This window comes from Rattus rattus, chromosome 11 (assembly GCF_011064425.1).
Source record: "Rattus rattus isolate New Zealand chromosome 11, Rrattus_CSIRO_v1, whole genome shotgun sequence".
Classification (NCBI taxonomy): Eukaryota; Metazoa; Chordata; class Mammalia; order Rodentia; family Muridae; genus Rattus; species Rattus rattus.
In genome coordinates, this window is record NC_046164.1 from 72180313 (window position 1) to 72208068 (window position 27756).

At 42.7% G+C, this 27756-nt stretch overlaps 1 protein-coding gene across 1 annotated transcript in view; it reads left to right on the plus strand.

Annotated features, from left to right (window-relative positions):
* The first annotated feature begins 334 nt into the window (after positions 1-334).
* The window catches only part of Eif4enif1 (eukaryotic translation initiation factor 4E nuclear import factor 1), a 39916-nt gene continuing 12494 nt past the window's right edge, over positions 335-27756 (plus strand). The window contains exons 1-10 of the mRNA XM_032916114.1: positions 335-462; positions 925-1048; positions 13704-13777; positions 15913-16040; positions 17962-18248; positions 18800-19001; positions 22467-22642; positions 23448-23583; positions 23786-23965; positions 25800-26032. Of these exons, the coding sequence (XP_032772005.1) occupies positions 434-462; positions 925-1048; positions 13704-13777; positions 15913-16040; positions 17962-18248; positions 18800-19001; positions 22467-22642; positions 23448-23583; positions 23786-23965; positions 25800-26032 (1569 nt within the window). The 5' untranslated portion in view covers positions 335-433. The remainder of the gene's footprint in view (positions 463-924; positions 1049-13703; positions 13778-15912; positions 16041-17961; positions 18249-18799; positions 19002-22466; positions 22643-23447; positions 23584-23785; positions 23966-25799; positions 26033-27756) is intronic.

A 27756-nucleotide genomic window follows, 5' to 3' on the forward strand; every position in this document is an offset into this window, starting at 1 on the left:
GGGGGCGCAAGCGCAGGCCGCGGGCAGCGACGCCGGGCCTGGAGCGGGCGCGGGGTACGCGGCGGCCGAGGCGCGGGGCCGCCCGGCGGCGGGCGCTCGAGCAAGGGTACGGCAAGCGCGGGGCCCCGGCCTGCGTGCGAGGACGGCGCGCTGCCCCGGGAGCGCGGGCGGCAGAGCGCGCGCGGGGGCGGCAGGGCGGAGGCGCGCGGGCGGCCGGCGGGCAGCAGGCGGGCCTGCGCCGGCTCTGGGCGGCCGACCTGTGGACTTGGTCCCTGCTCCTGCGGCCCGCCTCCCTGCGTGAGTACCGTCCCTGCCCTTCTTCCGGAGGAGCCTCTAGTCTGGGGCCTGGGTGAGGGGCCAGAGGTTGGTTTAAGGAGAGGAGTTTCTCAGAGGCGGCCCGCACTGGCCCTCGGTCGCCGCGGACGCCCCTCACATGGCCACAGGTGTGGCCGGCTTAGAGAGGTGCGCTCGGACCGGTTCCCTAGCCCCTTACACTGGGGTAATAAGGGGCAGCTGGTGCCATCCATTGACAAGTGACAGGCACTTTCTAGCAGCCGACTTCCCGGATCGGCAGCCCAACCAGTCCTACCTCTACTCTACTCCGGGAAACTTCACCACCACCACCGCCAGCCCGATTCTCGTGGGTGGCAGCGACTATTTTGGTTTCCCTTTGTATTAAGGATAATTAAAGGTTGTACCCTGAGTTGGGCCTCTTCCACTTCTGCTTTCTTTATGCTATGGATACTCTGAATACTAAAGGTGGTTCTCTTTCCAATTTAGTTCTGGTTCATCCCATAGTTTCGGGATGATTTTCTTTACAAAACTAGATCTTCCCCCCTCAGAGTTCCAGTTTTATAAGCAGCAAAGGGCTTCAGAATATTTATTGTTCTGTTTGACAGTTTTGTGCTTAATTTTATCTTCCAGGTGCAAAAAAATTGTACACCAAGAAGCCATGGAGAAGAGAAGTGTGGATGAAACAGAAAATGGAGATGCTTTCCTTGACCTGAAGAAGCTGCCCACCTCCAAATGCCCCCACCGCTATACAAAAGTAAGTTTTGTTTCAAATGAAATAATAATGTGTAGCTATTTCATTGGAATCATTTAAAGTGGTAGTTTTTCTCTGACTCACTGGGGACTAAGTAAGTCTTGTAAAGCATCCGTTTGGTCAGTTTTTTGGAAGTGTGACTACTGGGTTTTAAATGTAGGTTTTAGGTGAAAGGCTATTGTCTCAGACCCTATGTGAAATTTGTAGATAAGTACTTGTTTGCACCCAGATGTTCTGTAACAGTTGGGTGATTGGGTGGCAGGGACCAGGTGAGGACTCCAGTTCTGGGATGTTTCACAGAATCAGTGTCTTTTGTATGGATGCTTTCTTGGAAGTCCAGTTCCCTGAAGAGGAGTCTGGCTGGAGTAATTGGATTTTAACCTTTAGTTGTTTTTTTTTTTTTTTTTTCTTCTTCTTCTTATAAATTGGATATAAGTTCACAAAAGCAAGCCTTCAGTCATCTTTCATTGCTGAAGATTACATAGTGATTTTAACCTACCGTTTTTTGGAGATATGTTTTTTATACGGTACCCTCTTGCTTCAGCCTGGGTGTGAATTTAGAGGTTCGTATAGCTGCTTTTCTTTTCTTTTTTTTTTTTTTTTTTTTTTCCGGAGTTGGGGACCGAACCCAGGGCCTTGCGCTTCCTAAGCAAGCGCTCTACCACTGAGCTAAATCCCCAACCCTTCGTATAGCTGCTTTTAAACTGATTGTCGTATAGGTAGTGAAGATACTGCATCTGTGTCATATTGACTGCTGAGTGTTTCTGAACAGATTAACAAGTTGCAGTGAACTGTGAATTGGTTTCTAGCTCTCTCAAATGTCTTGGGGTAGAGATAGGGGAAGCCGTGGAGCTGCAGGTGGGATTATGCTTCAGTTGAGCCCATGCCCGTATATCCTCTGAGTGGACACTCTCATGGACTTCAGCAGGGCCCCTTGCCCCTGGCCTCCTAGGACACCCACTAAAGCTCGGCCTCGTTTGTGTACTGCCTTTACTTTTCCCTAGTTGGTGTAAAGTGTCAGATGGTGTTGGGTAGCCATTTTCAGAATTAGAGAGAGAGAGAGAATGAATGGTTACTTAAATGCACGAATAGGTACGCCTGGGAGGGAATTGTTAAGTACAACATGAGTTCTTGACTGAGTGCTTTCCTATCACGGTCTGTTCTGTTGGGATAGGATGTTAGTTGTCAGTGTCTCTCTACATCGCCCTAGCTGTCCTGGAATTCACTAATGTAGACCAGGCTGGCTTTCAACACACAGAAATCATCTGCCTCATTGCTGAGATGAACATTCTCCAAAAAGCTTTTGAACTATGTATTTAGGCTTTGCCTTCCAAATGTAGCTGCTCTCGTGCTTGAAAAGAGCTCCACAACTTAAACTCATTGCCTAAAACGTTGGCAGGTGAACCCTGAATGTATCAGATGAAGGGAATGGCTTTGAACTATTTGCAAGCTTATTTGATTTCAAATTTCCTAGCTCTTGTTTGGCTTTTTTTGAAGGAGTCTCATGTAGCTCAAGCTGGCCTTGAACTCTTCATCTTCTTGTATTCTAAGCTACCAAGTGCTTTGCTAGAATAAACTTTACAAATGTAAAGCACTTGGTGCTTGTACAGTGGCACAAGTGCCATCAGCTCCAAGCACTTTTTGAATTAAATTTCTGATTGATGTTCAAAAGGAAAAGAACAAGAAAGATTAGTATTGTTCTTTTTTTTCCTGTGTAGTGCACACTGAATTCAAACTCATGATCTTCCTGCATTAGCCTTGGGAATGCTGGGGTTTTAAGCATGAGCCACTACACACAGACCAGTATTATTCAATTTGACAGTAAAGCCACAGAGTTCTGTCATAATTAAATGTACTTTAAAGATCTGGTTAAGAAAAGCATGTTTAGCTGAGATAGTAGTGCATACCTGTAATTCTGGCACCTGAGAAGATGAAGCAGGAGGATTACCATGACGTTACAGTCAGCTTGGAATACTAGCAGCAGCCCCATCTTGAATAAGAAGAAAGAAACCAGGTACAGTGGCACACACTTTTGATCCCAGCATTTGAATGGCAGAGGCAGCAGCCAAGCAGATCCATGAGTTCTCGGACAGCCTGGTCTACAAGGCGAGTTCCAGGACCGCCAGGGCTACACAGAGAAACCCTGCCTCAAAAACAAAACAAACAAAAAAACTGGTGGTAGTGATATATGCCTTTAATCCCCCCCCCCCAAAAAAAAAAGAAAAGAAAAAAGGAAAACAAATTTTAAGCTTAATTATTGAGGTTAGAGTTTTACATGGAAATAGGATTGCTTCTTCTTGAAGCACATTTATTAGTAGTAATGTTAGGATAGTGTTCAGGCAGTGTCAGGGTAGAATTCTCAACATTCTGGTAATTTCATTGAGAGCAACCTGTCTCTCTTTGAAGAAAACTTGTGTGATTCTGTGTTGTCAGCACTGTAATGAGTATTAGTTCTACAACTGCAGTAATATTTGAGGCATCCTATTTATTCCCTCTTAGATATGGATATCAAATTACTGAAGTAAACACAACTTTTATTTTTCCGGAGCTGGGGACCGAACCCAGGGCCTTGCACTCGCTAGGCAAGCGCTCTATTGCTGAGCTAAATCCCCAACCCCAGGTTTTTTGTTTTTTGTTTTTTAGTAAACACAACATTTAGTAATTTATCTACTACTTTAGGTTTGCATTTATGGGCCAGAAAGGCTAGGAGTAGTAGGGAGAGCTTCTGTCATCAATGTTATTGTTGGTTGGGTTTTTGTTTGTTTCTGTGGGGTTTTTTTTTTGTTCGTTTTTTGAGACCGGTTTCTCTGTAGTCTTGGCTGTTGTCCTAGAACTCACTGTGTAGACCAGGCTGGCCTGGAACTCACAGAGGTTCTCCTGAGTTTTGGGATTAAAGGTGCATGCCACCACTGCCCAGCTATCAGTGATTTCTTTTTTATAGCAGTGTGTTCTGCAGAAGTCTGTATAAGAACAAGATGTTGACTTAGAAGATGAGAACAATGCATTAGTCAGGTGAGAGGGTACCCTACCTTTGACTCTTAGTTTAGGGATAATGTGAAAAGTCTATTTTGTTTTGTTTCCCGTGGTGGTATAAAATGTAGTTGTTTGATGGGGTGCTTTCTAGGGTAAATACTGGATTTTCTTTAGTCTCACTTATATATTAATGTACCCAGGAATTATATTATAGGTCTACAGGCATCAAGAAAGCATGAGTTCTAAAAGATATCTGAGGGGTGGACCTGAAGGCTTTTTTTTTTTTTTTTTTTTTTGCCTGTGAGATTGGTCAGATGACAGAACTTTGAGTAATAAGGCCTCAGTCCTGTGGAAGACTGGCAAATGGTACTGTCAGATAACTGAGATAGATAGCTATACCCTGAGGTTCAAAGTGGCCTCTGCTTGGCTTCCAAGTATATCTTTGAAACTCACATGGTGTCTTCATGCCAGCACTTAAACCTCTGTGACAGTTAGGATGGTATACATTAAATGGGTTAATCATGTGTTCCTGTCATCGTGAGGGTCTTAAGTCATTAATATTTAATCTCTGATGTGTTGTGCTAACCTGTGGTCCCAAGAACAAAAGCTGTGTTTTGCAACTGAGTACAGAGGCACATGCCTTTAATCAGAGCTTTCAGAGGCAGAGACGGGCAGGTCCTCAGACGAGTTTGAGGACAGCCTGGTTGGCATAGTGAGTTCCCGGACAGCCAGGGCTACATAGTGAGACCCTGTCCTGAGAGGGGTGATGGGGGTGGGGGAGGAAAGTAAGCCTCAGAAAAGAGTAAGATAAATTCTAGGTAAAAATTAAGAATTGGTTGATAATGAAAATCATTTTTGGCAAGTTTTATATGTACTGTTCATAAACTGAGTTGAGTAGTAGCCTCTAACAGGTGATACTTCAGTGATGTATTTAGCATAAAAATAAGAATGCCTATTTTGAGAAAGGCATAGTTAGGGTATGTCATCATCCATTCTTAACATGTCAGCTGACCAGTACGTAGGTAACTGGAAGTTCTAAACTGGCCGGCAAGGCCATAGGTACTGGATTCCGATGTTTCCTCCCTCCGGGTCTAGCTCATCTTGAAAAGTTGGGACTCAGATTCTTTGACCCCTCCCACCCCCCTGCATGTTCTCCTACTTGCCCATCATGATAGGAACTTTGGCTAGATAAGAAGCCAGTCACTGCACAAAGAAATTTAAAGTTGCTGTAATAGGATGCTAGGCTTATGGGCAACCTGCCCGAGGATGTGGGAGTTTGATGAGGATTCCCAGTGGTCCTGCTAGACAGGATCAAGTCTGGTAACTAGTGGCACAGCCTCAGAAAGGGGTGATAAAGCTTGTTCTTGCAAGCTTTGGAGAAGAGAAAGGAGGAGGGGCTAAGGATTGTTGCCTGCCACTCATGGACTGGATTACTACTTTACCATTAACCTTATGACCTTCAGCATAAAGTCAAACTCAGTGCATGCACCTCCCTACCCCCCTCTCTTTTTTTTTTTTTTTTCCTTTTCTTTTTATCGGAGCTGGGGATCGAACCCAGGGCCTTGTGCTTCCTAGGCAAGCGCTCTACCACTGAGCTAAATCCCCAACCCCCCTACCCCCCTCTCTAAGACAGGGTTTCTCTGTGTGGCCCTGACTGTCCTAGTACTTGCTCCATAGACCAGGCTAGCCTAAAACTCAAACCTGTTTCTGCCAGCCCATGCTGAGATAGAAGGCATGCATCCTGGCCCACTTAGCGCCTCCTAATCTTAATCCTTTCCTCTAAAGTGAAGATACTACTGCTGATCTTGTAGGAGCTTTCATGGTGACTCAATAGGAAAGTGCAGGTCCAGTGTCCGGTACATATTTCTGGTAAGAACTTTATAATGTATTAAACAGCCCTACTCAAAAGATGGGTCTCATTTTAATGCCAGCTTTAGAACCAAGGCAGCTGCTTTCTAAATAGCAGCAATGGAGCCTGTATGGCCTAACGCCTACTAGGTGTGCCCTCTTCCCCTAAGCTGTACTGTACTGCCCATCTCCATCCTGACACAGAAGCAGATTGTCCTAAAAGTAATGTTAATGTTTGGGGTTTCCTTGAACCTGCTTACTGTTCTGTAGCTTTATGTCGCTTTTTAGCAGTTATATTGACTATTTAAAAGGCAAGGTTTGGGCTGGAGAGATGGCTGAGCGGTTAAGAGCACTGACTGTTCTTCCAAAGGTCCTGAGTTCAAATCTCAGCAACCACATGGTGGCTCACAACCATCCATAATGAGATCTGATGCCCTCTTCTGGTGTGTCTGAAGACAACTACAGTGTACTTCTATATAATAAATAAATAAATCTTTAAAAGGCAAGGTTTATTTTTATTGCATTGGTCAGGTGCATGGGTGGGGGTGCGTGGGGTTGAACGAAAGAAAATCAAAGTTTGATGATGATGTTGTTGTTGTTGTTGTTGTTGTTTTCGTTTTCCTAGCACCATTTTCACAGTTTCCTATGCATTCTTCACTAGAAAAGTCTGTTAGATCAGCCACTGTTAGGTTGGAGTGGATAAGGCTCAGTGTGGTGCTAACCATCCACAAAATTATTCCTGGCATCCCCTTAGTAATTGGCTAGATTCATCTGTGACTTTGGCCTGATTGCCTGCCATAGGTGTTTTTACCCCATTGTTTTCTTTGTGTGTGTGTTGGATGGGTATGTTGTACCTGTGTAAATGTGTAGGAAGTGACACCCATGCATGCATGTGCTCTCTGCTTTATTGTCCTGACCCAGTCCCTCACTGAATGAGAAGCTCATTTTTTGGCAAGCCTGGCTGGCTAGCAAACTCATGAGATCCATTGTGCTCCATCCCCATGCTGGATATAGCCATATTCTGATTTTTGGATGAATTCAGAGGATTTAAACTCTGTTCCTTGGGTTTGTAGAGCAAATACTCCTGTCCAATGAACTGTCTCCCAGCCTCCATTATTACCTTTTTTTTTTTTTTTTTAATTTATTTTCTATGAGTACACTGTCGATGTCTTCAGACACACCAGAAGAGGGCATCAGATTTCATTACAGATGGTTGTGAGCCACCATGTGGTTGCTAGGATTTGAACGCAGGACCTCAGGAAGAGCAGTCGGTGCTCTTAACCACTGAGCCATCTCCCCAGCCCATTAGTACCTATTTTTAAAGCTATGTTATCTTTGAGATCAGTTCCAGTGAATTATCAGATCATTAACATAAGAAGTCTGAAGGGCCCAGCCCAAAATTGATTGGCACATGGAAGGTAGGGACTGGAAGAGGAGATCATAGGTGTCCGGACCTCCACCTAATGGCTATTTTTAGGACAAGGGCATTCTTTTTTTTTTTTTTTTTTTTTTTTTTTCTTTTCTTTTTTTTTTTTTTGAGCTGGGGACCAACCCAGGGCCTTGCGCCTTCCTGGGCAAGCGCTCTACCACTGAGCTAAATCCCCAACCCCGACAAGGGCATTCTTTAGGAAGTGCATAGGTCACTTCTAGAGTGCTTTGAACTTAATGCTCTAAAGTCTTGATTTTAAAAAGGCAGACCAGGAAACCCTGTCTTGGAAAAAAAAAAAAAAGCAAAACAACTTGTTACTGTTAAAGAATCAAACTCAGTGCCACTGTGTGGTGGCACATGCCTTTAATCCCAGTCCTCTAGAGTCAGAGGCTGGTAGATCTCTATGAGTTTGAGGCCACAGTTCCAGGTCACACAGTGTTATATAATAGAGACCCTGACTCAAACAACAACAAAAAGAGTCAAATTCATTTTACAAAAATAGTCATTTTTTGTCCCCTTCTGCGTTGTCACATGTGTGATTTTTGCAGTAATGTCAGAATGCTAATGCTGCTTCTCTGTGGGGTTCTTAGAGAAGTATTTGGATGAGGAGCTTAACCTTTGTTGCTTTGGATTGCTATCCAGACTGACTTCAGTCTCCTTTTACACTGATTACCAGAGTGTGTGTCAGTATCTCCCAGATTGATTGTTTTGGGAAGCTTGACAAGGTTTTTAAGGGAGTCTGACACAGCCTCCCTGGGTGTGTGTGGTTTGGGCAGTTAATTAGTAGCTTGTTTCTGCCTGGTCAAGTTTTAGTAACCTGTGCAAACAGTGAGAAGTCAAGGACTAAATCCTCTTCTATGTATGGGATGATTTCAGAGGTTTGGTTTACAGTCTGTAAAATCAACAGAAGAGTGTTCTCACATTTGGACGAAATGCTCGGAAGGAGCAAGCATTTCCAACCATAGTGGGTATCCTCAGTCAAAATGGAGTTTTCTTTGAAAATATCCGTAAAGGGGTTCTTTTCATGGAATAATTGATATTAAGGCTTGATGAGATTGCCAGCTGCATAGTTTTAATCCCAACATCCAGGAGGCAGAAGCAGGTGATCTCTGAATTCAAGATCAGCCAGACCTACAAAGGCCCTGCTTTAGAGAAAGGAAGGGAGAGTACACTGTACTGACTTAGCTAATAGTCTTTTATATGCTTTGGGATGTTGCTTGAATGTGGTACACTTCAGCTCTAAATCTAGCATGAAGGCTTCTGCCCACCAGGTAGATTTTGAGCCACATTTTGAACAACGTACTCAATTTAAAGCATTAACTTCTCTTTCTTCTGTTTTTGGATTGTTGTTCTTGTGAGACAGTCTATATAGACCAGGCTGGCTTGAACTCACATACATAGTGTTGGGATCAAAAATGTGTAACTATGCCCAGCTACATTATTTTTCTTTCATGGTATCGAGGATGAAAGCCCAAGGCCTCACTCATGCAAGAGTTCTGTTACACCCCAAGCCCAAGAACATTAATTATTCAGTTTTGTTTGTTTTAAGACAGGGTTTCTCTGTATAGCCCTGGCTGTCCTAGAATTCCCTCTATAGACCAGGCTGGCCTCTATTTCCCAGGTGCTGGAATTAAACTTGTGCACTACCATTGTCCTACTTTTCTTTTTTTTTTTTTTTTTTGGAGCTGGGGACCGAACCCAGGGCCTTGCGCTTGCTAGGCAAGCTCTCTACCACTGAGCCAAATCCCCAACCCCTGTCCTACTTTTCTTGTTTGTATGTTTATTTTTTTTTTTTTCTGACACAGTCTCATAGTGTAACCCTGGCTACTGTGGAACTAGCTGTGTAGAACAGAATAGTCTCAAACACTCCAAGAGATCTTCGTGCCTCTGCCTCTGAGAGTTAGGATTAAAGTTGTGTACCACCAGGCCCCCAGCATTAATTCTTTTTTTTTTTTTTTTTTTTTTTTCCCGGAGCTGGGGACCAAACCCAGGGCCTTGTTCTTGCTAGGCAAGCGCTCTACCACTGAGCTAAATCCCCAACCCCTACCCAGCATTAATTCTTAATCTCTGAGGTCCATCAGCATTGTTTTGAAAATGAACATTCACTACACAGATAGTAAGTACATACTCGCAGGCAGGGGTATTCCATTACAGATGGTTGTAAGCCACCGGGTGGTTGCTGGGAATTGAACTCAGGACCTCTAGAAAAGCAACCAGTGCTCTTAACCACTGAGCCACCTCTCTAGCCCCCCCTCTTTTTTTTTTTTTTTTTTAAAGCATGTAGATTCTGGGCTTCTTGCTTAGAAGGCAAACACACCAGCTGAGTTATTTTGCTAGCCCCTAACTGGTTGTTTTAAATAAACTTTAAAACTTGCTATAATCCACTGTTTTTATTTAAAGTGTAGAATCTATTCAGCTATTTCTAGTGAAATCACAGTTGCACAGCTGTCATTACTGTGCACTTCAGATCACTTTCATCCCCAAACTAACTCTGCTGGTTACAGTTACTGTCCTCTCTGCTCACTTCCTAGAGACTTTCCTGTCAGAACACTTTGTATATATGGAATTGTAGACTTTGTCTTCCTTCAGTTAGAATAATGTTCTTCAGTTCTGCAGGCTCCTTCTGAACTTTTTTTCTGTTACCTAATTTTCTGTTGTATTCCATTCTGTGTGTGATAATTTTGACCTTTGATTGCTAAATAATGTTTTCCTGGGTGGCTATACCATGTTTTGTGTACTCATTAGTAGACATGTGGGTGGTTTTTATTTTTCCGCTATTGTGAACTGCCACTGTAAGGGTCTGTGTGTACATTTTGGGGTAGACGTTTTACTTATTCTTTTGTATCTACTGAGGAGTGGGACTATTTGATGTTCTTTAACTTTTTTGAGGAATTGCAAATGTATTCCACAGCAGCCACACCATTTTTATATTTTCTATCTCGTTTTCCCACATGCTTGCCAAGCAAAAACTGAGCTACAGCCCCCGCCCTTTGATTAAAACTTTAGTTAATTTTCATTTACATAGAGGCTTCCCATATGCCCTTCAGCTACTTTACTCTATTGGCTTTTCGGCATTTCAGTATATATAGTACATTTGTTGTAACTAAACGGCCAATGCCAGTATGTTGTTAGTAGTTGAAGTCTTTATTTAACTTTCTTTGTTGTTGCCTTTTGAGATAGCGTTTCTCTGTGTAGTATTGGCTGTCCTGGAATTCACTCTGTAGACCAGGCTAGTCTTGAACTCTCAGAGATCCACCTACCTTTGCCTTCTGAGTGCTTCCCCCCATCTCATTCCCAAACCCCCCCCCTTTTTTTTTTTTGTAAAGATTTGTTAGTTTTATGTGTGAGTCCACTGTAGCTGTTTTCAGACACACCAGAAGAGGGCATTGGATACCATTACAGATGGTTGTGAGCCATCATGAGGTTGCTGGGAATTGAACTCAGGACCTCTGTAAGAACAATCAGTGCTCTTAATTGCTGAGCCATTTCTCTAGCCACACATTTTTTAAAAATTATTACCAAACTTGAGTGTTTCAAGGATACTGTATTACATTTAGTTGTGATTTCTTCTTTGGCTCCTTGTTTTTTCTCTTTAAAAAAAAAAAAGTTCATACTTGCATATATGTGTATAGAAGCCACAGAGGATTATATGGGAGTCAGTTCCCCTTTTACTCTGTAGGTGCCAGGGATTGAAATTAGCCTTTACCCAATGAGCTGTTTACCAGTCCCCTGATTTCACATTTTTGTTTTTGTTTGTTTTTTCTTTTTTTTGGAGCTGGGGACCGAACCCAGAGCCTTGTGCTTGCTAGGCAAGCGCTCTACCACTGAGCTAAATCCCCAACCCCGATTTCACTTTTTTGTAAAGCTTTTTGTAACCTATATTAATTTGTGTTTTGTCTTTTAATTTTCTTTAAATATACATTGGGTGTTCTGCTTACATGTGTGTCTGTGTGAGGAAATTGGAGATACTGGACACAGAGTTACAGACAGCTGTGAGCTGCCATGTGGGTGCTGGGAATTGAACTGGGGTCCTCTGGAACAACAGCCAATGCTTTTAACCCCTGAGCCATCTCTCCAACCCCATTTATTAATTTGAATTTTATGTTTATGGGAGGAAGCACTTTTTTGTTTTGTGTTTGTTTTTTGTGTGCTTTTAGGTATTTTGGAGTTTGGTGGTGGTGGTGGTGGTTTGTTGATACAAGATCTTACAGCCCAAGATAGCTCCCAATGCATGCTCCTCCTTTCTAGCCTCCACAGTGTGTGGATTACAAGTATGTCTCACCACATCCATTTTCTCTTGTGTGTTCATGGTTGTTACTACCTTCTCTATCACCTGAGGAAAAGCATTGCAAACAAACTCTCCTTTATTGATTCTTTTGTTGTTGTTGTTCGTTTTTGGGTTTATTGACAATATGTATTTAAGTGTGAGGTGTGTTGTCTTTGGTTTAATAGCACAGTAGGTTCTTATTCTTAGTTCAGCATTGCGGGAGGAAGATAGTAATAGTCTTTGAATTCTAGTAGCAGAAAATTGCTGTTTTGTATTTTCTCAATTCCTTTCCATTTCTACTGGAAATTTGGGGTTTTGATTTTGGGGGGGTGTTTGTACTAGGGATTGAACACTGGGGTGTATGAATGTTAGGCAACTGCTCTGCTTCTGAGCTGTACTCAAAACCCAGAAAACTATAACCTCTAGATCTCAAAAAGAGTGTCTGCCGGATGGACAGTGGTGGCACAGGCCTTTAGTCCCAGCCTTCAGACGGCAGAGGCATGCAGATCTCTGTGAGTTCAAAACCAGCCTGGTCTATGGAGTTCCAGGCAGGACCACAAGGGTTATACAGAGAAACTGGGTGGGGCACAATAAGGGGGTGGACAACAATAATTCAACCTGTGCCTGGTGGGAAATGCTTTTAATCTCCTACACAGGAGCCAGAGGTAAGTGGGTCTTTGTGAGTTGGAGGTGAGCCTGGTTTACATGAGTTTCGGGGCACCCAAAGCTACACAACAAGACACTGTCTCAAAAAAGCAAACCAAAACAAAAAATAAGTTATAAGTGGATTCTAAGTATACCCAAATGCCTTCATGATAGAGGTAGGAAGACACCATGGGCGGTTTGTCATCTGCTTGGTTAGTTTCAGTATCCGGTTTTGAGGCAGATCTCACTAGGTAAGCATGCTGTTTTGTACTCATCCTGTCTCTGCCTCCTGAGTGCTAGGATTGCACTTACCACATAACCTGATTTTATGACTACAGTATCTTATGGTCATAGGGCAATTTGCTGTCCTGAAAACATTTTAGAGGCTTCACACATAAGACACTTTGTGAATTCATGGTGTTCTTGTGTGCAGTGATTACTGTGGGCTGGGAGAGCAAAGCTGTCTTCCATTTTTAGCCTGAGATTTAAGAAGCAACATTCATTGTCTTTCAGAACTGAGAAGGTGCCTTGCAGAGGTCACTTAGTAGTGGAATCTACTATGTTCTGCAAAGCGTTTGGAGCACTGTGTTCATAAAAAAGTTAACGAATGGCAGTGTGATGTGTTTGCTATAAATGATTGTGTTCTAATAAGAAAGAGGTAATAGCATTTGTGGCTAATATTTATGTAGTCAGATATGTGTGTAAATAGTTTATGAATACATATATAGATGGATGTACTTTGTGATTCTGGTGAAAGGACTTAAAATTACAAGCAAATGAGGGTATACCCAGAACCTAGGCCTTGACTTGACTTCCAGTACCATTCCACCCTTCAAGGAACTAGAGTTGCTCATAGTAATGGCTGACTCCAGAGTGAGTCAGGTGGACACTAGATAAACCAGAAAGGCAATGATGCCCATTTATTTATTACTTTTGGACTGGGTCCCACTATGTAACCTAGGCTGGCCTGAAACGCTTCTCAGCCCATGAATGCAGGGGCTCTAGTTGTACTGCTGTACCCTGGCTGTACTCCGCAGAAGGCAGTGATTGCTTCCCTGAAACGTTGGACACACAGTCACTTGACGTTCCCACTGACAAAATCTGGGACTGTTTGGGCACCAAAATAATTAAGGATATTATTCATAAATTAAAGACCGTTGAGTTAGGTGTAGTGGTACATGTCTTTAATCCCAGTCACAAAGATAATCTTGTTTGAGCGTCTTATAAATCCCCTGATCCAACTGTAGTCGTTTTGGAGTGTTAAGTCCAAAATTGTAAGAATTGTGTGAAAGCCACACCTGTGATCTCATTACTCAGGAAGCAGGAGCTGAACATTCAAGGCCAGTCTTGAGAACTTGTCTCAAATCTCTCCCTCCCTTCCCTCCCAAAAAGTTTTATATAAGTGTTTATAAAGTAGACACACAAAAGAGAAATAAATTGGAAGCATGTGGCCTGAGAAATGTAGTTCAAATTTTTCATGTGATTTCTCTTTTTAGGAGGAGCTCTTGGATATAAAAGAACGCCCATACTCCAAACAGAGGCCATCATGCCTCTCTGAAAAATATGACAGGTATGACTGTTACTGTTGGGAATTGCATTGTTGGGACCAGAGTGATGGCTCAGCAGTTAAGCATCTGCTTTTTCAGTGGACCAAGGGGATCACAATAGCCTGTCAACTCCAGCTTCAGGGGCATCTGACACCCCTGGCTAATGTGGACACTTGAGCTCATATGTACATACATATAAAATAAAATTTTAAAAATTTAAAGTAAGTAAAGAACAATTTATTTAAATGAAAAGAATTCCATTGTTGGAAAGTTGTTATATTAGTAGCACTATGGCTGAGGAAAGTTTGTCAAGAGTTAATAGCATGACTGTCAACTAACCAGTACTGAAACTAAACTACAGAATGACTCAGTTATAGTCACAGAGCAGATTTAAACCCAGGAGTCTTCATGCCCGGGTTTCTTCCCCAGACCCTGTGGTTCTTGCTGTTACTGCACTTCTTTAAGATTGTGCTTCGGGGAGGTTGAAAGAGGGCTGAGACCTTTAGCACAAAGCCTTTTAGATTAGATTAGCCTTATTGTGTTTTAGATTCTCTAAGAAAAAGCAGTGAAAGGGCTTTGGTTTGAAGATGCTAGTTAAAAATTATCTGAAAATGTACAATAATCCTATATTATATTTCTTAAGGTTACTCTAGTGATTTATTTTGTGCTGTTGTTGTGGGGTTTTTGTTTGTTTGTTTGTTTTGTTTTTAAGACAAGATTTTTTTCACATAGCCCTGGCTGTCCTGGAATTGGCTCTGTAAATCATACTGGCCTCAGACTACAGAGATCTGCTTGCCTGCCTCTGCCTCCCAAGGCTGAGAAAGAAGGTATGGGCCATCATGCCTGGCAGTCTCAGTAATTTCCTTTTTTTTTTTTTTTTTTTTTTTTAATTCTTTTTTTTCGGAGCTGGGGACCGAACCCAGGGCCTTGCGCTTGCTAGGCAAGTGCTCTACCACTGAGCCAAATCCCCAACCCCAGTAATTTCTTAAATATCATGTGGGCCTCTAATTTTACTTATAAAGTGTCATGTTTAATTTTCTTGGTTCATTGTACCACATACCTTCACCCCTAGTGCTAGGGGTGGAACCCAACGCCTTACCCATGTTAGGTGAGTGTTTTTATCATTAAGCTACATCTTCTGTCTAGACAGATTTTTAAAACCTATATATAGGCTGTTGTGAAGGCCTGTTGCATCTAGATAAGTCATCACATTCTCCTGATGGTGACAATACCACAATGGTGGCTGTTTTGATTGGCTAGGAATTTTCATGGGTCTCAGATAGGCTTGCTTGTTTTTTCACTAAAATTATAAAGCATCTGTATACTTCAGATTTTATTATTACAACTTTTTTCTTTGCACAAAATAGAGTTATCATGAGTAGACATACAAGCTTTTATGCTAAGTTAGATATCGTGCCTAGTGACAGTGCTACAGATAAAAGCGAAGCAGAGGGTGTAAGCACTTGTTGGATCCCTCACAGAGACAGCAGACGGTGGAGAGTATCTCCCTGTGGTGAGAGTTTGAGAACTGTTGACTTCGTTTTCAAGCAGTGTTCCTGGCTAAGGGTATAAAGCAGGTAGATCACCAGTGGGTTTAATCCACAATAAACAGAAAAAAAGAAAATTTTAAGAGCTGTCTTAATGTAAGATAAAAACGAGATTACACATTGAAATTCTAGCCCAGTATGGTGCCTCATGTCCAGCACTCAGGAGTTAGGGACAAAAGGATCAGTATAAATCTGAGGTCAGCCTGGTCTACACAGTAAGTTCCAGTCACCAGGGCTACATAGTGAGACTCTGTCTCAAAATAACAAACAAACAAACAAAATTCTAGAAAAATATACACCCTACTTTCTAGGAGGTACTCCTGGTCAGAAAGTTAAAGCTGCTTCTGCAGAACTGGGAAAGACCTTAGTATGGAAATTACTGTAGTTCATACAGAGCCCGGGGTTTCTGTACTGACTGTTTGTTTGTGTTACCTGTTGGTGTTACCCAAACAAACTGTACTCCAGTAATAACTGTTTCTGCTTTCATCTTGAATAGGGTAATTATTTTGAAGCAGCCATGAAGGTTATCATGTAATCTAAAGAAATTTAGAAGTTAGGGCCTACGAGACATAATCTTCAAACCCTAACTGATGCTGTCCTCTAACCTGTAGTGATGGTGTCTGGGACCCTGAGAAGTGGCATGCCTCTCTTTACCCAGCTTCAGGGCGCAGCTCACCAGTGGAAAGTCTGAAGAAAGAGCCAGAATCCGATCGGCCTTCTCTGGTGCGCAGAATAGCAGGTAAGTGCACAATCATTTATTAATGGTAGTGTGATTTGGAGAACATGCTCCTGGCTGCCTCTAAAGTTTTACATATCAAAGAGAAATGTCATCAGAAAGCTCATTCACCAATTGTAGTTTTCATAATGAGCAGAGTAAAATCGTTCCTGTAGCAGTGGCAAGTTAGGCTCTGTGCTTTTGAATTATAAAGTACCATTGTCCTTGCTGGTGTGAGAGTGTTTGACAGCTTAATCCCTGTGGAATCACCTAGAAGGCAAGCATCCAGGACATGCTCAGGAATTATTTAGCCTTGGTCCTGCCTGTGAGGGATTGTCTTCATTAGGTTAACCAATTGATATAAGAAAGCCTGTCTTAACTCTGGGTAGGTCTGTTCTCTGGGGATTAATATTATGTGGAGAAAGTGAGCACACATTTATCCATGTCTGCTTCCTGTTTGTGTATTAAATGTGACCATTTGTTTGAAGCTGTTGCTGCCTTGACTATTTTCTGCCATTATGGACTCTGTCCTTGAACTACAAGCCAGAGTAAGTCTCTTGTCCCTTAAGATGTTCAGTACCTTTTATCACAGCACCAGGAAAGGAAACTAAGACAGCTGGGTATATAGCATAGATTATAGTGTGCTCGTCTCCTGTCTTAGTTAGGGTTTTACTGCTGTGGACAGACACAGTGACCGTGGCAACTCTTATAAGGACAGCATTTAGTTGGGGCTGGCTTATAGGTTCAGAGATTCAGTTCATTATCATCAAAGTGGGGCCATGGCAGCATACAGGCAGGTATGGTATAGGAAGAACTGAGAGTTAAACATCTTCATCTGAAGTCCATTAGAAGACTGGATCCCATGTGGTTAGGAGGAGAGTCTTAAAGCCACACACAGTGGCACACTTCCTCCAACAAGGCCACACATCCAAGTAGTGCCACTCCCTGGACCGAGCATATTCAAGTCACCTCATCTACTGTGCATAATGAAGCCCTCATTTTAATTTCTAGCACTGAATAAATTGGGCATGGTAGTTCAAGACTCTAATCTGAGCACCCAGGAGGTTGAAGCAGGATCCCATTGACTGCAGTTATAGATAATTGTGAGCGGCTACGTGGTGCTGGGAATTGAACTCAGGACTTCTGGAAGAGCAGCCAGTGCTCTTAACCGCCCTTGAATTTCTAAATAGTGTCTAATTCTCTCTCTCTCTTTCTCTCTTTTTTTTAATGTATTGGTGTTCTGTACACACACACACACACACACACACACACACACACACACACACACACACACACACAGTACGTATCTAATTCTCTCTCTCTCTCTTTTTTTTTTTAATGTATTGGTGTTCTGTACACACACACACACACACACACACACACACACACACACACACACACACAGTACGTGCCAGAAGAGGGCATCAGATTCCATTGAACTCAGGACCTCTGGAACAGCATCCAGTGTTCTTAACCACTGAGCCATCTTTCCAGCCACGAAAGAACAGTTTTAAACTTTAAACCAATTTTGCTTACCAGGCCTTCTTACTGGATAACACTCTTGTTGCTGTGCCTCAAAAACACTTTGCAAAAAATAAATTATTCAAATCTTGTGCAAAAAGTAGATTAATCATAGAATTCATTTATTATGAAATACACTTGTTTCTCTGAAGAAAAATATTTCAAATTTTAATGTAAAAAAAATAGCTCTACAGAGCCATCTCATTGCCAAGCCTGACCACCTGAGTTTAGTCTTTAAAGACTGACGTGGTAGAAGGAAAGAGCCCGTCCCCACAGAGATCCTCCACACAGGGGCCATAGCATACACATACACACACTATAAGGTTCGTGTACCCTGAATCTGTGGGTAAGCCCAGTTGCCAGCCGAGGACAGGGTATCTAAGATGTTGGTTTGCTTACCTTTCTCTTTCCGGCATCTTTTCAGATCCACGAGAGCGAGTGAAAGAAGATGACTTAGATGTTGTTCTCAGCCCACAGAGACGAAGTTTTGGCGGTGGCTGCCATGTAACAGCTGCTGTTAGCTCCCGGCGCTCTGGCAGTCCATTGGAGAAAGACAGTGATGGGCTTCGCCTGCTTGGTGGACGAAGAATTGGCAGTGGAAGGATAATTTCTGCCCGGGCCTTTGAGAAGGATCACCGTCTTAGCGATAAGGACCTACGAGACTTGAGAGACCGAGACAGGGAGAGGGACTACAAGGACAAGCGTTTCAGGGTTTGTCCTCTAACCCCCTTGGTTCTCAATCTTTAAAAAGATTTATTTATTTAGTATATATACAGTAGTCTCTCTGCCTGAAGAGGACATCAGATGTCATTATAGATCTTTATGAGCCACCATGTGGTTGCTGAGAATTGAACTCAGGACCTGGAAGAGCAGCCAGTACTCCTTCCTCTGAGCCACCTCTCCAGCCCCAAGTGCTTGGAAATTTGATGCTCACCTCCTTTGTACTGTGTTTCTCTGTTGTTGCTCTTACAGTGGTACAAAATGAAACCTGGGGCCACACACTTGTCAGCAAATGCCCTAGCCTAGTCTGAGTGGCATCCTCCTAACCCCACCCCAACCCTCAATTACTTTGAGAAGCTGGGGAATCACAGCCCACCACTCACAGTAAACAAGGAGAACTCAGATGGCAGTGCAGCCGTGGTGGTGCACTCAGACTCGCAGCACAGCGTCCGCATTTAGACTTCTGTCAGTTCATTAAGACTGGTTACAGTGCTCACATTAGAACCCTGTAGTCATTCAGTCTTGCTTCTGTACTTTTTCAGAGGGAGTTTGGAGATAGTAAACGTGTCTTCGGTGAGCGTAGAAGAAACGATTCATACACTGAGGAAGAACCAGAATGGTTTTCAGCTGGACCCACCAGTCAGTCTGAAACCATAGAGCTGACTGGCTTTGATGATAAGATTCTAGAGGAGGATCACAAAGGGAGAAAACGAACAAGGCGACGGACTGCCTCTGTGAGGGAAGGTCAGTACCAATTTTGAACTTGTTTTGAAGTAATGACATGATGATTGCTTTAATTGCACAGTTGGTGATGGGTACCAGATTGTGAAAGGTAAGTTTTTAGTGTTCTGGCTTTATTTTATTTTTGGGGTCTGTTTGTAAAGACATTGCCTGCCAAATACTTTAGGTATACTTTTATCATGATTAAGAAATATACTCATGGGCTGGAGAGATGGCTCAGTGGTTAAGAGCACTGACTGCTCTTCCCGAGGTCCTGAGTTCAAACCCAGCAACCACATGGTGGCTCACAACCATCTGTAATGAGATCCAATGCTCTCTTCTGGTATGTCTGAAGACAGTGACAGTGTACTCATACATATAAAATAAATAAGATTTAAAAAAAGAAATATAATCATAAGAGCTCAGACTTGGGGGTTGGAGAGACGGCTTAGACGTCAAGAGCACTGACTGCTCTTCCAGAGGTCCTGAATTCAAATCCTGACAACCAGATGGTGACTCAACCATCTGTAATGAGATCTGGTGCCTTCTTCTGGCATACGGGCATACATGGAGGCAGAGCACTGTGTACAAGACTTAGACTTGGGGCTGGAGAGATGGTTCAGTGGTTAAGATCTGGGTTTAATTTCTACCACCCACATGATAGCTTATAACTGTAACTCTAGTTCCAGGGTTTCAACACCTACATACAGGCATACGTGCAGGTAAAACATCAGTGTACAAAAAAATAAATTTCGTAAAAGAAAAGAACGTAGGCTCTCCTGGGTACTTATTTCAAGTATAATTGAAAGCTTGTGTATGTTTTGGCAGGTATTTTTTTTTTTTTTTCTTTTTTCTTTTTTTCGGAGCTGGGGACCGAACCCAGGGCCTTTTGCTTTCTAGGCAAGCGCTCTACCACTGAGCTAAATCCCCAACCCCTTGGCAGGTATTAAGAGATGGGAAAACACTTAATGATAATTAGTGTCAGTTTCCACAGACCCTAAAACAAATGTGGACATAAGCTAATGAAGTATATTTAAAAGTGAAACTAAGGGAGACATTGCAGTTCTCTTCTGTTTTCTCTGTTTGTTTTTGTACATTTTCAGTGCAGTAGGCTTTTTGTGTTTGTTTTTAAATGTGGGCACATATTCTTCTGGTTCAGGGAATTCATATGTAACTTGGGAGATTCTGGGGTTGTTGTTGTTTGAGACAGGGTTTCTTTGTAGCCTGGGCTATTCTGTAACTAATTCTGTAGACCAGGCTGGCCTCAGCCTTAGAGATCTACCTGCTTCTGCCACCTAAGTGCTAGGATTAAAGGCGAGTGCCAACACCACCCTGCTGGGAGATGCTGCTCAAGTGCCTTTGAGAGATGCCATTGTCTCAGAATGAAACAGCATCAGCCAGTGTGGCTATTTAACTCATGTCAGAGACTAAGCTTCTGTAGAAAATAATGTTTTCTGTGACTGAGATAAAATTCCAATGTCAGCCATTTATGTAGGATTTTGTTCTGGGACAAGGCTTCATGTAACCCAGACTGGCACCAAACCCAGTGTGTAGCTGTGGGTGGCCTCGCACAGTACTGCACCATAATCTTTAGTACTGGGCTTATAGATTTGTCACCAAGGCCATTATTGGTTTTTGTGTTTTAAACTGTTTGTGTGTTTATTGCGGAAGGTATTCAACTCGGAGACTGCATGTATACTGGGCAGACGCTAGTCTGATCTACATCCCAGCCCAGCAGCCTTTCTCTTCAGTTGCTTTCCTGTTACTGCTGTTCTGGAGATAGAGCCCAGATCCTGGAACTCGTAAAGCAAATGCTATGCCCCTGAGACCTGTCCTTAGTCCTTGATTGGTTTTCTGTTGGTTTGGGGTTTGCTTTTTTTTATTTTGTTTTGTTTTTAAGATTTATTTATTTTATGTGTATGAGTACACTATTGCTGTTGTCAGACACCAGAAGAGGGCATCAAATCTCATTACAGGTGGTTGTGAGCCACCAAGTGGTTGCTGGGGATTGAACTCAGGACCTCTGGAAGAAGAGGAGTCAGTGCTCTTAACCACTGAGCCATCTCTCCAGTCCCTGGCTTTTGTTTTGTTGTTGTTTGTTTTGTTTTGTTTTGACATAGGATCTGACTTGGAAATGCAATCAAGGGTAACTTTGATCTTCTGGTTTTCCTTCCTCTGCCTGATTTCTGGAATTACAGGCATATGTTAGTAGGCTCAGTGTTATGCCGTGGAAGGGAATTGAACTGATGGGGTTCATTCATGGTTTGTGTTTGGTTAGGGTTTTTCTACTTTTTATTTATTTGTATATGTACACATATGTGCTAGGAGGCCCCGATGTGCCCCATGATTTAGGAGCAGTTATGATTCCTGATATAGGTGCTAGAATCTGCACTCAGGATCCTCTGGATGAGCAGTATGTGCTCTTAGCCACTGAGCCATGTCTCTAAATGGGTGTGTGTGTGTGTGTGTGTGTGTGTGTGTGTGTGTGTGTGTGTGTGTGCATTTACAGGCACATGCTTACTATTGTGTTTAAGCACTTGCAAATAAGTGGTTTTCAGAGTTTTTGTTTTGTTTTGGTTTCTTCTGTTTACATCATACTTTGCCTAAAATTAAAAGAAGAGGACATTACTGAATTTCAGATATTCCTGGCCTTGAAGAGTAAGACAGAGCTGATTAGAGCAGGTTATCAGTCTGCAAAAGTCTGTCTCACTATTGAATGCTGTAATAAATAGCAGTATTTTATAAAGGGCAGCCATTAATGTACTGGGGAGATCAATGTGCTTAATAAGGTCTTTTTTCTATTTTTAGGAGCTGGGGACCGAACCCAGGGCCTTGCGCTTGCTAGGCAAGCGCTCTACCACTGAGCTAAATCCCCAACTCCAGGTCTTTTTTTTTTTAAAGGTAGGGTAGTTTTCCTAGAAGGGGTAACAGTCAGACCTTACATTGGTAATAGACCTTGTAGACAAGTAAAAATTGCCCATGTTCAGTGGTACCAGATGCATGCATAAACACAGAGCCAAATAATTTGGCTTCAGAGACTTAAATTCAATTCTTAGTACCCACATTAAGCAGCTCAAAACCACGTGTGTGTTACTAACTTCCCCAGAGGGAGCCAATGCCCTGTTCTCTGGCCTTCCAGAGACCTGTGCACATAATGCCATACTGCAAACACACACACATCCCTAACTAGGTTCTTCTTTTTTTTTTTCTTTTAAGAAAACCCACTGTATTAGAAAACTTGGCTTATTGAGAAGTGAGGCCACAGTCCTTTTCCTGCTCTGTTAATATTCTGTGTGGTTCACAAGGACTTTTTTCTCTTCCAGTTCTCAGAGACTGGGACTAAATGATTCATCATAAGCGGTGCCGTACCTACACAAGAAGTCTTTACAGTCATGTTTGACTTCTGCGTGTGTGTTGATGGCTACAGGTGCAGAGTAAGACTGGACTGTGTCCTTGATCAGGTGGTTTCTGTCTTGGTTTTGTTTTCAGGCATAGTGGAGTGCAATGGAGGGGTGGCTGAAGAGGACGAGGTGGAAGTCATTCTGGCCCAGGAGCCCTCAGCTGATCAGGAAGTTCCAAGGGATGTCATCCTACCTGAGCAGTCCCCAGGAGAATTTGACTTTAATGAATTCTTTAACCTTGATAAGGTGCCATGCTTGGCTTCGGTGAGTGTTACAACACATTTACAAATGTGGATGGAGGGATTAGAGAATGACTCAGTGGATAAAACCCTTTCCATGCAAGTGTAAAGATTGAATGAAATTTAGATCTCTGAACTCGAGTAAGTGTTGGGGCAGCATGATAATGGTGGTCCTCCTGTAATAGAAGGTGGAGACAGGTTTCCTGGAGCAAGTTAGGTGACTGAACTAGTTCTGTTGGTGAGCTGTGGGCGCAACTGAGAGACCCTTGCTTCAATTTATAAAGTGGATAATAAGATGCTCAGCATCTACCTCGTGACCTCTACTTGCACACAGCATATGCCCACCCAAACACATGTGTATACCCCCACACGGGAATGTCCATATATACATGTCACACACATACATGCACACATGTGCACAAAATAAAAATAGACATATATTTCAGAGTCTGGATGTGAAGTGTGTACCTATAATCTTAGCACTTGGGATGCTGAGACAAGAGGAGTTTGAGTCAGGCTGGAGCTACGTGATCATGTCAAGGCCTGTCTGACTGCATAGGAGAACTCATCTCAATTTAATAAGGATGGAGCGGCTAATTATGATTAAATTTCACCTAGTGTTTCTCTTTTTCCCCAGGGTTGGATATCTTGTTTTGAGACATGTTCTCACTGTGTAGCCTTAGATGGCCTAGAACTTAGAAATTAATGGCCTCTACCATCACTCCCCAAATGGTTTTAGGTCAGCAGTATCAAAGGAAGTTTCAAAATCTATGGCTTAACATTTAACCTTCATGGCCTTTTCACCGTAGCCCTTTTATCTTTCTTATCAGATGATAGAAGATGTTCTGGGAGAAGGATCAGTCTCTGCCAGCCGCTTCAGTAGGTGGTTCTCTAACCCAAGCCGGTCAGGGAGCAGATCCAGCAGCCTCGGATCCACACCCCATGAAGAACTTGAGAGACTGGCAGGTAAGATGACCTCACATTCTAGTCTTGTATGTCCGGTGGGCCTCCCCTGCCATGCTTCATTTTGTCTTCATTAATCAGTGGTCTGTAGTGTTAAAGAGGCTTTAGATACTGGAAAGCCTTCCGTTTCTATTCTTTTTATGCTCTGGAAGGGATGTTAATTCTCAGTGGGACCAACTGTGACTACATTTATTTACAAAATCAGGTTTGGAGCAAGCCGTCCTCTCTCCTGGACAGAACTCGGGGAATTATTTTGCTCCTATACCATCAGAAGACCATGCTGAAAATAAAGTGGACATTTTAGAAATGCTACAGAAAGCCAAAGTGGATTTAAAACCCCTTCTTTCTAGCCTTTCTGCAAATAAAGAAAAACTTAAAGAAAGCTGTAAGTATTTGTTGAGAAGCTGCTTTAGCTGTTTAATTTCATGTGTTCTTAAGTGTTCTAAGGAAGGAATAGTTTTATGTGCTACTTCTCATCAAGTCAGGCGCATGCCTCGAAGTTAGTTTCAGTGTTTTTCCAAAAGACCCAAGCACAGTGCCACACAGCCTTGAATCTTTTAAGCTCTGGCTGGCCTAGAACTTGCTATGTAAGTCAGGTTGGCTTTTATAACTCAGAGAACCTCTGGCCTCTGCCTCTAGAGTGCTGGTATTAAAGGCGTGCACCACACTTGTCTACTCTGGTTTTTCTTTACTGAGCAGTAGCAGCCCAGTGAATGTTTCTGGGCTTGCCTGTTCCTCACACAACACTACCTTCATGTTCTCACTTAGGCAACAAGTTAGTACTTTGAGACCACAGTGCAGCCTTGTTGCTGTTGGATTCTTGTCCCTGGTAGCAAAGTCTGAAGAGACTTATTACAGGGTATCTTTTTGTGTGACACATGGGATCAAGTTTTTTGAGACTGTCTCTTTATGTAGTTCTGGTTATCACTATGTAGAGATCTTACCAAGGTTTGAAATCTCAAACCCCATAGTTCTGTCATCCCTGGCATCTAAATATTTTTGGTCTGTATGGAATCATTTCTTCCTTTATTATTATTATTTATTTATTTATGTGAAGGTATGTTGTTGAAACTATTCCTGACCCAAGGTTTCTATGTGCCCTTTGACCCTTTAGTTCCTGAATAGAAGACACACACAGCTTTATATTTGTAATAAGCCTGAAACAGCACAGGAGCCGGACAGCTGCCTACCTCCATGTTGTTAGAGTCCACTTTCTTCTTCTTCTTTTTTTTTTTTAATTAATTAATTTATTTCATGTATATGATTACACTGTACTCAGACACACCAGAAGAGGGCATCAGATCCCATTACAGATGGTTTGTGAGCCACCATGTGGTTGCTGGGAATTGAACTCAGGACCTCTGGAAGAGCAGTGAGCTCTTAACCACTGAGCCATCTCTCCAGCCAGAGTCCACTTTTTATCGATAACCTGAGTCATTACTTACTACTACTATGTTTCATCTGGGCCGCTCTCTACTCCAATTGGCCAGGCCTCGGGGCCACGTTTTTTTCAATGGTTCACCTAAACCCATGGAGGCTTCTCCTTCCTCCTGCACCTTCTTCCTCACCTCATGGTTCTCTCTGACCCCAAACCCAGTAAACCTCAACCCCACCTATATCTCTCTTCCCAGGTATTAGCTGTTGACATCTTTATTTACCAACCAGAAATGATTTGGGAGCAGAGTCTACATCTTTGGGACAACCAGGTCCTGGGAGGCCCGTCTTTAGCATTACAGTAGATAACAAAAGACCAGACTTCAAAAAATGAAAGTGAGACTCTGTATGTGCCCAAGGTGGTGAGAGATACAGGTTCTCTGACTATAGAGTTATGGGCAGTTGTGAGCTGTCTGGTGCGGCTGCTGGGAATTGAAGTCAGATCCTCTGTAAGACAATGTGGACTCTTCATCACTGAGTCATTTCTTCCCACAGGTGTCACTCTCCCCCTCTATTATCCCCTTTTTGTTTTTGAGACTAGGTCTGTTTAGTCCTTGCTGTCCTGGAGCTCACTGTGCCTCCTTGAGTGCTCACCGTCTCCTTCGAAGTGTGTGATTTCAGCCTTATTCCTAACAAATTCATTTTAAGTGTTCCGTCTGTCTATTTCAGTGTCAGCCTTTTGGACAGCCTCACTACAGTGGTGAAATAGTTGTCATTGGTAGCCAATGAGAATTCTTCCTCAACACCCTTTGCTTGGTGTAATAAGAACTTTCTCAACTTCTCAGCACATTCAGGGGTTGTACTTTCAGTGGAAGAGGTAGAAGCCGGGCTGAAGGGCTTGAAGGTGGACCAGCAAATAAAGAATTCAACTCCCTTCATGGCAGAACATTTAGAGGAGACCCTGAGTGCTGTGACTAGCAATCGGCAGCTCAAGAAAGATGGAGATATGACTGCATTCAACAAACTAGTGAACACCATGAAGGCAAGTGGGACTTTGCCTACCCAGCCCAAAGTCAGTGTAAGTATTCGGTACAACCTCGCCCAGCCTCTCCCACTGCAGTAATAAATAGGTTTGATGCAGGTATCCGAGTAGTTTGCAAATTTCTTTCTTTTTTTTTTTTTTAAAGTTTTATTTATTTTATATAGATGAGTCCACTGTAGTTGTCTTCAGACACACCAGAAGAGGGCATTGGATCCCATTACAGATGGTTGTGAGCCACCATGTGGTTGCTGGGAATTGAACCCAGGTCCTCTGGAAGAGCAGCCAGTGCCCTTAACCCCTAAGCCATCTCTCCAGCCCTGCAAATTTCTTTAGAAGTTGCTTGGTCTTTGTTTGTTCCTTAATTATGGATATTGATTTGTTATTAGAAGAGGTATATCTGATGGTGTGTGTGTTTGGGACAGTAGTGTGGCCGACTAATTCAGTCTGCGTCAGTTAATGCAGTGCCTCTATGAAGTCTTTCCTAAGAAGGGAAGGAGTGAGTTGTAGATTTTAGCCTTGTTTGGAGATACACATATCTAATATGTGGGGTTATCTATGCAAAAAGGAGAGGAAAAAAAGAAATTGATCCCTTGTGCTGAATTGGGCATAGTGACGTGTGCTTCTAACCCTAGTGTCTGTGAGGGCAGGAGCTCAGGGCCAGGTAGGACCACCTGATACCCATTTGTTTTATTTTGTTTTTGTTTTTTTTTTCCCCCCTAAGATAGTTTCTCTGTGTAGCCCTAGGTGTCCTAGAACTCACTCTGTAAACCAAGCTGGGGACAAACTCAGAGATCTCCCAGCTTCTGCCTTCCAAGTGTTGAGATTAAAGATGAACCATCACTGCCTAACTGTAGATAATGTTATAATAAAATTTTACAAGATTTATTTAATTATATTTGTATGAGCATTTAGTCTGTGTGTGTGTCTGTGCACTACTTGCATGCCTGGTGCACACAGGCCAGAAAAGGGCATCAGGCCCCGCTATGACTGGTGTTTCAGATGGTTCCGAGCCTCCATGTGGGTGAAGGAATATTTGTTTGGAAGAGCAGCCTGTGAAGAGCAGCCTCACCGGCTCCCTACAGTAAAGTCTTTATTGTCACACTTTGTATATACTCAAATATCTAGATTGCCTGTTCTCTTGATTAAACTGATTAATTAAATTTAACTAAATTAATTAAAATACCAAAGGTGGAGCTGAGCATGGTGGTAAAGACTGGTAGTTCCATCACTACTTGGAGAGTGGAGGCAGAATAATTCCAAATTCAAAGGATAGCCTGATCTAGAAAGGTGCACACACACTGTCTTTCTCCCCCACCCCCCTCCCCGTCTCCCCCTCTCTCTCTCTCTTACACACACACACACACACACACACACACACACACACACACTGTCTCTTTCAGTACATATCAAAGATGTGAGGGTTTTTTGTTTGTTTTATTTTAATTTAGTTTAGTTTGTTAAGACAGGTTTCTCTATGTTGCCTTGGCTGTCCTAAAATTCATGCTGTAGACTAGGCTGGCCTCTAACTCAGAACTCAGAGATCTGCCTGCCTCTGCCTCCTGAGTGTTCAGATTAGAGGTCTGTCCAGCACACCTGGCCATGGTAGTGTTTTATAAGACAATTATACTGTGAATTCACTAATAGTAAGAAGCTGTAATTGGTTTTGTTTGTTTTTTCAAGTTGCAGGTTTATATTGTAGATTGCTCCCCTAGCTTTAATTACTGAGTCGGCTCTCCAGCCCTAATGCAGGTTTATAACAC